The sequence below is a fragment of the Momordica charantia genome, assembly GCF_013281855.1.
Source record: "Momordica charantia cultivar OHB3-1 chromosome 2 unlocalized genomic scaffold, Mcharantia_2.0 BLBB01000002.1, whole genome shotgun sequence".
In the NCBI taxonomy this organism is placed as follows: Eukaryota; Viridiplantae; Streptophyta; class Magnoliopsida; order Cucurbitales; family Cucurbitaceae; genus Momordica; species Momordica charantia.
In genome coordinates, this window is record NW_028275160.1 from 10,264,761 (window position 1) to 10,280,222 (window position 15,462).

Sequence of the window (15,462 nt, forward strand, 5' to 3'; positions counted from 1 at the left end):
TAGTTTAAGCAAAATTTGACAACTGCTTTGAAGCTAGCGGGTATCTACTCATCTAAAGCCAAAATAAGAGAAATTAAGGGCAGGGTTTTCACTTCCATAACGTTTCAAAGGTAGAGATTTATAGGTTTTTGCTGTGGTTGAAACAGCTTGTAAGTTGGGTAAAACGGTGTACTCAACACCCTTAAGGCACTGCATTAATAAAGCCTCTGTAAAGCTGTAGAATTCAATTACTTTGTAACTCATGATTTGAAATAGTGAAATAGTTTTGGCATCATAGAGGACGTAGGTCTATTATTGACCGAACCACTTAAATCTGCGTGTTTCCTCTCTCTTCCCTACACTCTGTCTCATTTCCGTTTTATCGCAAGGCTGCAACTAGCTCCATAGGTCTAACAATAATAACAATTATTATTATTATTATTGCATAAACAGATTTAACATGGGTTATAATAAGGCGAATGGTCAAAGTTATGATTGATGTCAACTAAAGTAGAATTGATTAGATTAATCTCAACGCCAACTATTAAAAACGATCGGTGGAGGAAAATATTAGTACAAAAAGAATAGAGATATGGTTGGCACGTAATAGTTCGTATGATATGACTGAAAGGGAGGAAGAATATCAAAGACTACATAACACACTAGTAACAAGAGAAAAGATAGAAAAAAAAAACGAGAGAGGTAAATAGAGACAAGGATATGTATGAGAAAAGAACACAATATTACTATTAATTCAAGGACAATATTTATTAACCTATATATAATTGAACTAGTTTTTTAGTACAACAACATGTAGCTTCAAGTCAAACACGTTTAACTTTGAAGTTCTTATGATTGAGCCACCGATAAAGAAGCTGCATCTTGTTGGCATAAATAGTGACTATCCATTTTTTTAAGCCTTTATTAACCATTCTTCTATGATCTTAGGATCTCTCTTATTCGGATGTGGTACGGTTCATTCATATACCTCTCATCTCTAGTTGGGCGTCACAGTTAGAATATATTTTTATTGTTAAAAAATATTTTGTTATTTATTATTATTGTTGTTGTAAATGTTAACATTATACATGTCACTATTTGTGAAGTTATTACTCATTAGGTTATTATTTATTATTATTATTTTGGCTATAATAAGTTTGAACAGCATAGTTGAGTCTTTGCCACTATTTTTGGACTAAACACTGTTATATGACATTCTCGATGGGCCCAGGCCCACATTTTTCCTCATGATCAGCGTCCTGCGGTTTCATTTCGTTTCAACTCCGGCGCCCATTTCTTCTCAGAAGTCTCCGTCGCTGTCCCTCAATCCGCCACGTCTACCGCCACCTTCACTCAAGAGGATTTCGATTTCGAATGCCTTGAATTTCAATTCCCTCGAAGCTCGATCACTCAGATACGCCATCTCTTCCATGGCCGGCTCCGATTTCAGGTTCGATCATCGTTTTCTTTGGCCCTCCCCTTTTCGTTATCCGTTTGACTGCCTTTATTTTAATTTGATTGCATGGTGATGTTGATGTGCAGCTATGTGAACCCAGCAGTTGCTGAAATTATTGTAGTGCGGCATGGTGAAACGGCTTGGAATGCCGATGGAAGAATTCAGGTTCTACCATCATAAGCAAACCTTTCAAATTTCGTTCTGATGAATTTACTTAATCAATTACATATGATATGATCAAGTTGGGATGGTGATGTTTGAAACTTCTGTCATGAAGAATGTTGTCACCAATTTTGGAAATTTTCATTTTAGCGTAATGACTTTTAGCATGTACTGTTGTGCACCTCTAGTCTTCCATGCTTCTTGAAGTTAGTGTACAATTGAAAGAAATTTGGATTCTGTTTTTCAAGCCTGGTATGGCTGCTTTTTCAATGCAATGCAATAGGCTGGTAGGGTACCACAAGAATGAGCCTCGGGAGTCAAAATGGGAGATGCATGAGGGAAGGGGGTAGGGATGTCTCAGATGAGTTCAGTATAAGAGATTAAGAAATTTCTCCAACACTCAGCTGTTGTATTCTTTTCCTATGAATGAAATTTAGTGGCCACATCCTGTCAAGATGTTACCGGATCAGCTTGTCAATGAGGAAAGGAAGCATCAAAGAAGATGGGGACAGAAATAAAAGCACAAGGGAGAAGTTGGGGGAGTTCAATTTACAATCACAGAGGATTTTTTGCTGGTGGGTGACCAGTTGTTAAATTCCATGAAAATGGTCATGAAAGTACTTATGTAGAAGATGGAAAAAATGTTTTAAACTAGGAATAACAGGGGCATGATGATCCAAGGAGACATGGAAAAGAGAGGGTGCCGATTGAAGGATAACTAGAAACAATCTTACGTGAGACACAAATGGAGGATCCTGGAGCACATTAGCTAAAAAGTAAGAACCAAGTAAGAATTATTGAGATCTCGACATCCAAAGGGATTGACCCAAATGCGTGGATCTTTTAGGAGTATTTCTTGATCAATAGATTTTCTAAAGTAGAAAAACAACCCAAATGCTATGTTTTGGCATCAATGTGAGGAAGCATGATGACCCTTTAGCAGTTGGATTGACTTGAAGAGGTAGTTAAGTTACGGATTTGGACCAACATAGGAAAGTAGCATTTGTGAGAAGTTCCTTTCCCTACAAGAGTCTACCTTAAATTTTGCAGGAAATTCAAAACACTGCTGCACCACACTCCACATTTAATGCCACCTAAGCATATTTTTTTATTATAAAATGAATTAAAGACTAATAAATATGCCACATAGGGTGATATAATTGTCATGTCATATTTCTATTGAAGTGGCTAACAGAAATTTGTTCTTTGGGACCATTTAGAACCATTTTCTAAAAGTTAGGGACTAGATTAGGACCAAATGAAATCTTAATACAACCCCAAGGACCAGAATTGTAATCTACCGAAATTTTTAGTGTGATCAAATTAGTTAAGGAACCAAAATAGTAGATTAACTCTCTTTTAAGGAACTTATGTTCATCTTGTATAATCTTTTTTCAACTTTATTAGTGAATCAGATTAACGCAATATAACTTCTGTCAATCTTGAATGTATAGTGTTCTTCTAATCATTGTCACACTTCAACATTGTGAAACTCTTCTGAATGGATGTTCTGAACAGGGACACCTGGACGTTGAACTAAATGATGCTGGGCGACAGCAAGCAGTTGCAGTGAGTCGAAACCCATATTTCATGTGTTAATGTCAACATGTAATGTAGAACACAAGAAATTCTTTTGTAACTACGGCATATCCATGATTCTTCAGGATTGGAAAGCTTTGATTCATTAGTCTTTTGTTGGGAGGGGGCTTGCCCCTATTCTTTTGTTCTTGTGTTAATATATGTTTTGCCTCTTATCCAAAAAAAAAAAAATGTTAACATGTAATGTAAAAGCAGTGTAACTCAAAAAGAAGGTAGATTTAAACTCGTCATTCTTATTTTGAAGGTTGCTAATCGGCTGGCCAAGGAGCCTAAAATCTCTGCTGTATACTCTTCTGACTTAAAAAGAGCTCTTGAAACTGCACAGATAATTGCAACTACATGTGGTAATCTGGAGGTATGACTTTCTGTCGAGCCATTTGTTAAGTCACCACTACATTAAAAAACTTATGCTTATGGATCAAGATATGTAATCTTTTTAATGTATTTTTAACCCTCCCCTTCTTATGGGTTTAAAAGTTAGCATGAGACCTAATAAGTGGACTAACAATATTAATTTGAGAGGAAATGTCATTACGAAGGTTCAAACGCAAGATCTTAGTGCTCTAATATCATATCAAATTACCATTGCTTTTACCTTATAGGTTCGATATATTTATCTTGTTTGTTAATGCATTCTTAACACAGCTTCACTTCAAGGATTTGGTCTCACCATGACAACTTAATCAAATTAATATTTAAGTTGTTGGTTGTTATGGGTAAATAAGAGAATTGTTAGTCATAAAATATATACTGCTCTAAATATTTTCTAAATGAAGGTCACTTGGTTACTTTCTTTGATTTTAATGATTATCTATGATACAACCAGACACAGGAAGAGAAGCTAAATGTGAAATACTAGCATAGTTCAAACGAACGACTAAACAATAATCAACTGATAGCATCTCCCATATGTATTGGTTTTGGCTGCATAAATGTGACTTTCCTGCATTATCTTTTCATAGGATGACCCAAATATTCCTTTTGGTTTAGTCTATAGTCTCCTTTTCAACTTACCATTGTGAACTCCATTATGGAGTCTATACATCTATTTTCACGTAAGTTTGCTTACTTTGTTTCTGATAGGACTGTTATGGGTATCAATAGTTAGCGAGTTGGTTAAGAGTTTATTGGAAGTCTTATGGACCAGTAGTTAACAGGGAAATGAGCAGTGAGAAGGATTACTGGAAGTTTTAAATTGAGCTTGGCTCAAGAGAGACTTTTATGCTCTCCTAATTACTTGAGAGCTATTTTTGTTTTTGTTGTTATTTTCGCTCTTCTCCAACAATTATAAAGTTTGCAACATGATTTTATTACTAGCTTGAAGCATGTTAAGGTAATTTTTTCATGCATTACATTCCATCTATTTTGTAACATTTTTCCCTTTGTTTTGCCGTTGATTATGATCTTCCCTAACTTACCTAGCAAGTTTGCTAGCTGATGTTTAACTCGTTGGAATTTTAAGTCAATTGCGTTTATTTCCCTTCTAGTTTGATTGTATTGTTATACAAGTTCCCTTTTCTTTGATATTTTAGGGGAAAGAAACTTTACCAAAATCAACTATTCAAAACTATCCGAATAAAACTGACATGGTTTAGTTTTATTGGATTGTTGTATTTGTTTAAAATGATTCAATTCGTTCCTTTCTTAAGGGAAAAAAAAAACTCTTTTATAATTTCTTCAGAATACTTTATTTATTTATTTTTTTATACATCTATTGAATGTGGAAATAGGCTGCTTCTCTCCCCCATTATCTCTCGCATTTTGCGATTTCATCCATTGGTTTACTAGTTCTTCCCTTCCACAAACACTCCCTGTTGGTTTTGCTATTTCCTCCTAAAATGTTCGGTTGGAAAGGATATCTTTGTCATTGATTTTGCCTCAAAATCTATTGGTTGAGAATTTCTTCTTCAGGAACAAGGTAGATGAAATTAGAAGAGCGATTCTTGGGTTTGATAGGAGTAAGGTCCTAACTTTGGTCACTGGAAGTTTTCAAGAGCAATTTTGGGCATTTCTAGGATTGAGTCCTAAAAGCAGAATGATACCTTTTTTTTTTTTTTGATAAGAAACAAACTGATTGTATTCAAAATCAAAGAGAGCCCAAAACAAGGCAAAGACATCCTAGAGGCAAAGTATCACTGAATGATGCTTTAACATCAAATCAACCAAATGATTGGGTTTAATTTAGCCGGTCTTGGATTAACACAGGCTTCGTTCTCAAGTGAACGGTTGGGTTTGATTTAAGCTTAAAGAGAGATGTAACAGACCTGGATTGACACATGCTTTAAACTCAACCAAGCAGTTGGGTTCGATTAAATTGTAAAGAGTGGTGCAACAGAATTGGATCAAAATAGACCATGACCTCAATGAAACAATTAGGTCCAACTTAACCATAATGAGAGATGCGATGGACTTAGATTGACACAAGCAGCTTCGACCTCAAACTAATGGTTGAGTTCAATTTAGTTGTAAATAGAGTTATGACGAACATGGATTGACAGAGATTTCGACCTCAACCAAACAGTTAATATTCGGTTTGCGGGTTTTAGAAAAGAAAATCAATTCAACCAAAACCAAACTAAACCAATTATACATATATATATTTAATCTCTTTTTTTCTCTGGTTAAATGAGTATTTATTTTTCATTGATTATCCGTTTAATGTGTTTTGCTTCTCTCAATCTCGTTAAATGAGCCGTCATTTTATGGATTGTGTGTGTAACGCATTTCTTTATTGATTTTCTTTATTGCAACTCCCTCTTAGATGCGTAGGCAGCACATGCACACCATTTTGCGTTTCTTTGTTCCTTTTTTCTTCTCTTACTTTTCAACCAATTGTCAATAGTGGCACCCACTTGTTAGCAGAAATGGTTGGTGATTTCTGATAACTCATGTCCTGAAATCGGTGAAATAGCTTTAGACAATCTTGGGTTTGAGTCTTCTTTTTAGCCAAGTATAATTTCATTGGAATAAGGAAAATTTTGCTCATATTTTATTATTATTGTTGGAAATTTACTTAGAGGTCACTTTTAGGTTATTAAAGATCCTGACTTGAGGGAAAGACATTTAGGAGATCTTCAAGGTCTGGTATATCGTGAAGCGGTCACAACAAAACCGGAAGCTTGGGGGGCTTTGAGATCTCACAGTTCAGATCAAACAATTCCGGTAAGCAATATTGTTTTATGCATATATCGATCATCCTTGGGTATCTTGAAATCATTGGAGCACTGAATCATCCATTAAATAAAATATCTTTAGAGATCGAAGAACCTTGTGGAAAGTCTACTGGGAATAGCACGTGAATGGCCTAGTACAACTGGTTTTGTTTATTTGTCCCCAAATTTATTCCATATGCATACAATCTGCTTTGAAAGAGTATTTAGTTGTGACCTGCATTCTTTTATTTCAAGCTAGGGATAAAGAAATGTAGGGGCGGGAAATCAAACCTCCAGGGCTCCAACCTTAGAGAAAGTAATAGGTGCCTTATCCAATGAACTATATGCTCAGATTGACTTTCTAACCCAAACTTTTGGCCAATTACGCCTATGTTGTGAGCTAAATTCTTTTTACTCTGCAAAAACTGGCCTTATCGAGTTCGTCCCAAACCAAAATTAATTTGGAGCCAAGATGTTTGTGAGACCTCGGCTCTGGCACCAACTGACATATGAAGGCAAAAATTTTGCTGGCAAATAGATTTATGATTTCAATAAAAGATGGATGTTTAAGTTTGACAATTATTATTGATTACTTGACCCTTTCTGTGCAGTCAAGTAGACATGTTAGTGCTAGCACACTTTGATCAGTAGTGAGGAGTGCTTAGGCCGTATAGTAAATGTCTTCAGATATTTGCATGTACAAGATTCTCGCCCAACAGCCCACTTGAACAATTTGCCATTCTCCCATTGATTCCTATGAATATAGGAAACTTTTATTTCTCATTCACAAATCCATCTTTGTTTATGCTGCTAACTCTCAGTTTGTTTTGGCACATAGGACAATTACTGGAATTATTTATTTTACTATTGCCCCAATGCAGGGTGGTGGAGAAAGTTTGGACCAACTTTATCAGCGTTGCACATCTTCTTTGCAAAAGATTGGAAATAAGCATAGAGGTAATTACTCTTGTGGCTGAAATCTGAATAAAAAGGGGAAGAAAAAAACGCTAATTACATGTTTAGTTCCTTAATTTGTCTAATTAGACACAAAATTGTATAATTGAAAAGCCAAGTCCTATTAGATGCAAAATTCACTTTTATGTCTAATAGAGTAAGTGAAATTTTAAAAATGTCAAATAAATTAGGCCTGTTGGATAACCATTTATGTTTTTTGTTTTTGGTCTTTCTGTTTTTTGTTTTTAGCTTTCTGTTTCTAAAAAACAAAAATCATCTATGTTTGATAACTGTTTTTGTTTTTTATTTTTGAAAAACTGAAAACCACACATATGTTTGATAATCATTTTTTGTTTTCTGTTTTTAAAAAGTTAGAAAATTGAGAATATATATTATACGTTAGAGATAGAAAAAAATATGTAAAACATTAGTGATGAGAATGGTGTGGGATAGGAGTCGGGATTCCTTCTTCCACCAAATTTTTAATTATCATCTCCAACCCATTCTCCGATTTTGAGAATCGAGATCCAGGTTTAGGAATCCTCATTTGGGGATAAGAAAAAATATTGGTTTAATAATTAATTTTAATTATTTTTAGAATTTAAAAAATAAAAAACAATAAAGATATATAATTTATATTATTTATATTATTTTAATCAAAAATTATTATTTACTAGTATAAATAATTAAATTAAAATTTATTCATAATTTAGTAAAACAATTAATAAAATATATATTAATTATTTAAAAATAGAATGGGAGACGGGACATGATGGGAAATTTATTTTCTGTTCTTAAAGCGAGGACTCAACCCATGAGAATTTTGCGGTCTCTAATGAGAGACATGAAAATAGAAGTTCAGAGAAAAAAAAGTTAAAAAAAAAACTTTTGAATGAGAAATTTTAGAGAGTTAGAGAAAAGTTAGAAAACATATTAGTGAGAGAAAAGTTAAAGTCAAAAATAGAAAATTCTAGAGAGAGTAAAGTTGAGAGTAAAAGACATGTTAAATAAAAAAAAATTAGAAAGAGAAAAGAAAAATTACGAAAAAAGTTGAAGATATATTTCTTAGAGAAAAAATAGACTAGCCAGAGAAAGAAAATGTATAAAATGTGAAATTTGATAATGATAAATGATCCGAAGAATATGAAATTTGGAGAGAGAGAAAAAAAAGTGATAGGTTAAAACAAGAAGAACGAAATATAAATACATCCAAATGAAAATTTTGGAGAAAAAGAAATATAAATACATACAAATGAAAATTTTGGAAAAAATATAAATACATACAAGGGAGAGAAATTTTAGAGAGAGAAATTTAAGTCGAAAAATATCTTAGAGTGATAAACAAATTATGAGAGACAAACATTTCAAAGAAAACGAAGTTGAGCCTGAGATGGAAAAAAAAAGATTATGAAAAACAAAAACTTGTTTTAAAAAACTACTTTTTTATTTTTTAAATTAAAAAATGATTTTAGAAAGCAGAAAACATAAAATTGAATTGAATATCAAACCAGCTTGTTTTTTCAAAAACTGGAAAACATTAAAAAAAAAATGGTTATCAGACAAATCTTGTGATCTTTTTTTTTTAAGTATAGATTTGTGAAGGTTTTCGATCTATTAGACATAAAATTGAAAGTTTAAGAACTCATTAGACACTTTTTAAATGGTAAGAATTCATTTGACACTCCTAAGAATTAATGGTATAATTTTATCAAGATAAAAACAAGCTCATTCAAGTAATTTTCTCCTTAACTTGGAGAGGTTAAGTGGCCTATTTTCATTTCATCTTGAAAAAACCATCTTTTTCTCAGCAATGTCTTCCGAATTTGAGGCTTAGTATTTTTACTAACAATTTCTTGTTTTAAGCATAGGAGAACAAGTAGTTGTGGTCACTCACGGTGGTACGATTCGATCACTGTGTAAGCGAGCTCAGCATCATGGCGATAGAGGAGGCAAGATACTGAATACATCTGTGAATATATTTCACTTGTCTGATGGGGAGAAATGGAAGATTAAATCATGGGGTGATATTAGCCATCTTCACCAGACAGAATATTTGCAGTCTGGATTTGGAGGAGATAAAAATTCGGGGTAGGTAGACCGTTCCACGACACCTTTTGGCATCAGTCGATTCGAGCAATAATGCAGATGATCAGGTAAGTGAGTCCAATTTGTTTAGGAAGATTCATGCTTTAATCCTAAACAGTGGATGATAGACCTGCCATTATCATACTTTAGTGAATAAATTAAAATTAATAATGTTGGGAAGAAATTTAAACCTGTAACCTAAACCTATTTTTAGCATATCTGGAGGATGTGATTCCAACCTATAATCTGGGAAAGGTCAAATTTGACCAAATAATGTTCAATATGACCTAGAATGGTGCATATTGGTACTATAGACAAGATTATGAACATGCTGTACCTATTTTGGAGAAATTGTGTTTGTCTGTAGTTTCTATTTTTTGTGAGCTCGTCAATAGTACGTGGGATGAAAATTCGAGTCTTGAATTTTTTATCGATGATACTTAATTAGTTGGTTCAAGTGGCAGTCCGGTTGGCAAGGATTTTCTCTTGATCATACTGGCTTAGAAGTCTCAAGTTTAAACTAGAGCTTAATACTAAAAATCATAAAAATCCTTGATGTCTCCTGGGTTTGAGCCTCGGGGCAGTTGCGTGTGCCCTTGAGAATAGAGGAGCAAAACTCCCACTCCCAATTAAAAAAAATGCCTTAATTAGTTGATACTCAAGTTAGCCATTATTTTCTACTTCTGGCATATTTAAATTCATATTTAACATTTGATATCTGTAGATTTTTTTTCCTTAGGAACATAAATGTTTGAATAGCACAACTCTCTCCTTTGTCGTGGTTGTCCTTTATATATACTATATATATGTATATATATATATATATATATATATAATTTTTTTATGCAGTAAAAGAAAATTTAAATAATTTTCTTTAACAAATTTGAATTTCTTTTATCCATTTATTTTGAAGGGGAAAAAAATTCAAGTTTGAAGAAGAAACTATAAATTATTGACCAGTTAAATAATTATTTGTGTTACTATTTATATTCTCAGGTGGAGTTAAACTAATGAAAAGAGATATAGTTCGAAATTTAAATTTACATTAGAAAAAGGTCTAAATTATTAATTTTAAATATGATAAAATCTTTATGTACATTTCAAAAAATATCTATGCAAGACATGGGAAAAACATTATTACAGTAGAGGGTTACCAAACTAAAACTTGTTTTCATTGTTCTCCTAAAAAAAATTATTAGACAGAAAGTGATAACAGTGAAACAAGAAACTAGAGTGATACACAGCAAATTTTAAATTATTTATGCCAAATTAAATCAACATTAAGGAGCCGATCTACCTAAATAAAACTTGTGGCCTCTACAAAACCTCGTAAAATTGGCTCAATTGTTGATGACAAGACCTTAGAAAGAAAGCTTGACCAAAATTCTCACAAATCTTGCCAGTATTGGTATCACCTATGAAATAGTCCTTTGACAAGTTAGCTTCTTAACTTACCAAAGTGGTTGTAAATGTTGGGGGCAAAAATATGACCTATACCATGTGGCGAGATATGACCGATCTACTAAGGTCACCTACTGCCGAGCTCCTAAGTTCACCCATGGCCGAGCTATTAAGCTCATCCACCACCGAACTCCTAAGCTCATCCATAACCAAGCTACTATGCTCATCCATATGAAAGGATGAATAGCCGACATTAGTCGTTGCCATCTATGGCTCGACATCCAACCGCCTTGTCGTAACGGCCATAACAGATGTGGCACTCCGCCTATAAGAGGACCTTCATTCATCTGACTCAGGTATGCAATTCTGCAAGAACGACCTACTTGAGCTTGTGCCTATACTCACTTGAGTATTGAAGTGTTTGGTTTTTTTTTTCCAAGTCCTACCTTACATGAGCTCCCACCTTATTAGCTCGGTCAATTGCCACGTGGCCGACCTTGGTAGCTTAGCAGAATCCAGAGTTATCAAATGAGTCCTTAATGATACGTTTTTTAATTTAATTATTTTTAAATTTTTAAATATCTAAATTAGTAGTTAATTTTTCTATAAAAAATAGAAGTTTATCTCTTGTATAAGTATACTTCAAATCATAATAAACTTTGTTAGATTAGAGTTATTAGATAATTCTCTTTACAGGTGTTAGACCAAAATCAACTAATGTCTAAGTAGTAAAGGCCAAAAATATATTTAAATTAATCTTTAATAAGAAACTTGTCGTATCAAACATCTCAGCTTTGTTGTTAAATGACGACCAACCTAAGTCTAGTTCAACTGGTTAATACATGTATCGTCAATTAAAAGATCAGCTTAAAATATAAATGATATATATATTGTATATAAAATGTGTTAGATGGAAAACTCTCTCCCTATTTTTTTCCCCTTTTTAAAATTTCTTTGCAATTGTTTTTCCTTTGTGATTTATTATTTTGATTTTATTAAATTAAAAAATATATATCAAAACTGAAGATAAATTTTATATTTTCATTTTCTATTTTAATTTCTAAATTTTCCCTAATGTACTATGATTCTCGTTCTGGTACTTAATCTCATAAAATTTTCAATTTTATCCTTAATATATTAAAAGTTTTCAAGTAGGTGATTTCATAAAAATAGAATTGTAAATAAAAAACTGATGTTATTAAATTATTGCTTTGTTAATATATTTAAATATGTGAACATAACACTTGGATGCTACTCGACACATAAATCCGACCTACTCATCATTAAAATCTGACTCACCCATTAAAAATGTTCATTCTATCTAAGTGGTATGTTTAAATGGCATGTCCATGTGTCTAAATAAGTTAATAACACAATAATTTAATAACGTCCATAGCTTAACTGATTAAGGCATCTATCTCTAATCAAAAGATTGTGAGTTTGAATCTCCAGGTCGTAAAAAAAAAACCTTAAATATGGCTAGGAATAAAATATACTTTTTTCCCTCTTTTCTTTCATTTAATATTCAATTTTAATTTAAGTTATTATATTTTAATGGGCATAATAAACGAAATTAATTTTTACTGAAAACTTATAATGACGTTAATTATATGAAATTTACTATCTAATAATACCATTTCATTTGACCTATAAGCCTATTTTATTTTTTATTTATTCTACTTATAATACTTTAATTTATTTTATTATTAAACAATTAATAATCTATTATAAACATTATTAAAAATTTTAGATTTAAATTGCTTAGTGTTCCGTTCCATGTGTCACATTGACCATTGTCACATATGTTTAATCTCCAAATGCTATGCCTTATTTTCTATCACTCCATATGTCTAATTGCTGCCTATTCTTAGTGTTCAATTATTATAGGTTATATGGCAATGAAATTGAAGAAAAATTCTATCAAATTTTATATTATATCTCTTTTTATTTTCCCGTTATTTTTATTATCCTAGTGTCTCATTTTGCTCCTCAATTTCCCAACATAATCTACTTTATTTCTAAAAATAATTATTAATATATTTAGTTTTAATTTTTTATATTTTATTGGATACTTTTTAAATTTTACTATTATGAGTTAAATTAACGGTACTAGATTCACCTGAAGTGAGGTCAAGGAAGCAACATGAGTCGAGCTACTCGAATAAGACCATCCAACGAACCCTGGTTAAGTTGGTCTGCTCAAACCAACCTGAGGAGACTCTCCCTCTATAAATAAGAGGGGAGGCAGTATGAGCATGAAGTATGTTCGACGCAACCCTAGTTTTTGTGACTCTCAACTAAATCATTACTTAGACATTAAAGTGTATTCGGCGTAGCATCCACGATGATGCGCACATTTTCACATGATCCACATCTTGCATCAACGCTTATCATTCATCAAATATTAATCTAAAACAATAAAGTCAATAATGGTGACTATTTCTTTTAGGTTTACATATTAAAATAAAATTTAAACATTAAAAAAAAAAAAGCATTCCAAAATTTAAAATGAAAAATCATAAAATAAAATTACTAGTGTTCAAAAAATGATGTGTCCGTCAATATACATGACAGTGAGAAAAGCCAATTGCAGCATAGGCAGTGATGCAGGTCACGAATTATGGTACATCAGGGCCACAGGGGATCATTGGAAAAAAAGAAACTATTAATTATTTATATATTTTTAATATAATTTAGATTTTTAGTGGGGAGCTGAATTATGAAACTGAAAATTCTGCTTAAAGTTTATTTTGACCTTAAAAAAAAGCTTCTATTATTACTGTTACTATCATTATCATTCTCACCACTAACTCAATTTTCTATTAAGTTTGAAACATATATATATAAATAAATTAGAAGGTGAATATTAAAATAAAATAGATTCCCAGCGTAAGCATGACGTATATTATTAATTTTCTAAAAGAAATAGACATATATTTGCTTTTACGTATTAATTAATAATAAATAAATGTCTTTTTCCATCTATTTTTGTCCAACAACATGGGATCCCCAATCTTCAAATTCAATCAATAAAAGAAGAATATAAAATTAATATGTTTAGTCATATAACCATAGTCCAATCAACTAATTAATAATGGTCACGTCACTTTTTTTATTAATAAACTAACATTTAAGTCAATTTATGTCTAAATTATTTTTCGATTAAATCACACACCTAACTTAAATCTCAGGGTTCAACTCTAAAATTTACTCTTTGTAATTTTATGTGTGCATATCTATTTCATCAAATCAAACTATAAAATATTTTCAACTCAATTAATAAAATGTATTTTGACATCATGTCATCATTTAAAAATGAATTTTAGCCATTTGTAAAGATAAAAGAATTTTGAAATAAAAAGAAAAAATAGTCAATAAGCAAATAGTAAACTGAAACTTCTAATAGATTTGACAACATTGAAAAATGACTCAAACATTACAGAAAAAATAAAATATTTAGCTTATCTTTTTTTTTTTTTTTGGTATATCTTCAACATTTCAATTTGATGAATTATAATAAATATATATATTCTCTAGACATATTACTTAATATGACATCTACTCAAAGTTTATGTTCTGAGTATAAAATTTTATTGCAATCAAATTGTTTGGTAAAACAATGATATTTGAATTTAGATTTGTAGGAAATTTTTTCATTTTTCATCTTTCATTTTGTTGCAATTAAATCTTTAGTCAAGTTTCAAAAATAAAAAACAAATTTTATGAAAGAATTTTTTTTTTTTTTTTGAATACCTAGCTTATCTTTTAAAAACGTTTTTGAAAAGTAGATTAAAAAAGACACAAGGGAAGAAATTGTATTTGTATTTATAAACAAAGTCTTAAATGTTAGATGTCTCAATTTTATAAAAATATTGATAGAAATATCAATAAAATATCAATGTTGATAAATATTTTTTGAAACTATTTAAATTAACAAATAAACATTTTACCTTTTAAAATAAGTTTAAACGTCTTGTTATCAATATTATTATGTGTATATTGACGATATTTAGTTAATATTGACTGATTCATTGACGATTTTTAAACTATAAAATGGAAATATCAATTCACCCCTAATATCAATATCAAACCTATGGACATGAAAATGTCGACGATGGAAATTTAATACTCTATTTATGAACTTAATTTTTAAAACAAAATATTTTTCTAAAATGCATGTAATGTATTCTATATATAAATAATCAAAATATAGATTTGGGTTATTAAAAAAGAAAAAATAAAATTGGAATAAAAAGGAGAAAAATATAGATAACATAATTAAAACAAACATGTGTGTGAATATAACTTTTTTTTTTTTGAAAATATAATTAATAATATATATATATATATATATTTTAACTTTGTCCAATCATTTATTCTTCCATTACTGAGATGGGTTTCATATTTATGGCAGTTGGTGGATTGCATCCAATTTGGCTTTGTTTTTTTATTAATATATAAATTTTCTTTTTCTTTTTATCTGACCATAATGCTGGACCGTGATTCCCCCTTCACTTTTCAACTCCCACACACATCCTTTCGCTGCATTTCCACCGACCAAAATATTCTCAACAACTATTCATTTGGAAACCCTTCTTCAAATTAAAAAATATAAATATATGATATTAAATTGAGTTTGACATTGTTTTTGTTTCTAATTCATCTGAGCTGAAC

At 31.1% G+C, this 15,462-nt stretch overlaps 1 protein-coding gene across 1 annotated transcript; it reads left to right on the plus strand.

Annotated features, from left to right (window-relative positions):
• Positions 1–1,211: 1,211 nt before the first annotated feature.
• LOC111024768 (Phosphoglycerate mutase family protein) lies at positions 1,212–9,738 on the plus strand. The gene is made up of 7 exons (XM_022302544.1): positions 1,212–1,429; positions 1,522–1,600; positions 3,116–3,166; positions 3,441–3,551; positions 6,227–6,358; positions 7,230–7,305; positions 9,171–9,738. Exons 1-7 carry the CDS (start codon positions 1,227–1,229, stop codon positions 9,392–9,394), a joined length of 876 nt encoding a protein of 291 aa, XP_022158236.1. The 5' UTR covers positions 1,212–1,226; the 3' UTR covers positions 9,395–9,738.
• The last annotated feature ends 5,724 nt before the right edge of the window (positions 9,739–15,462 follow it).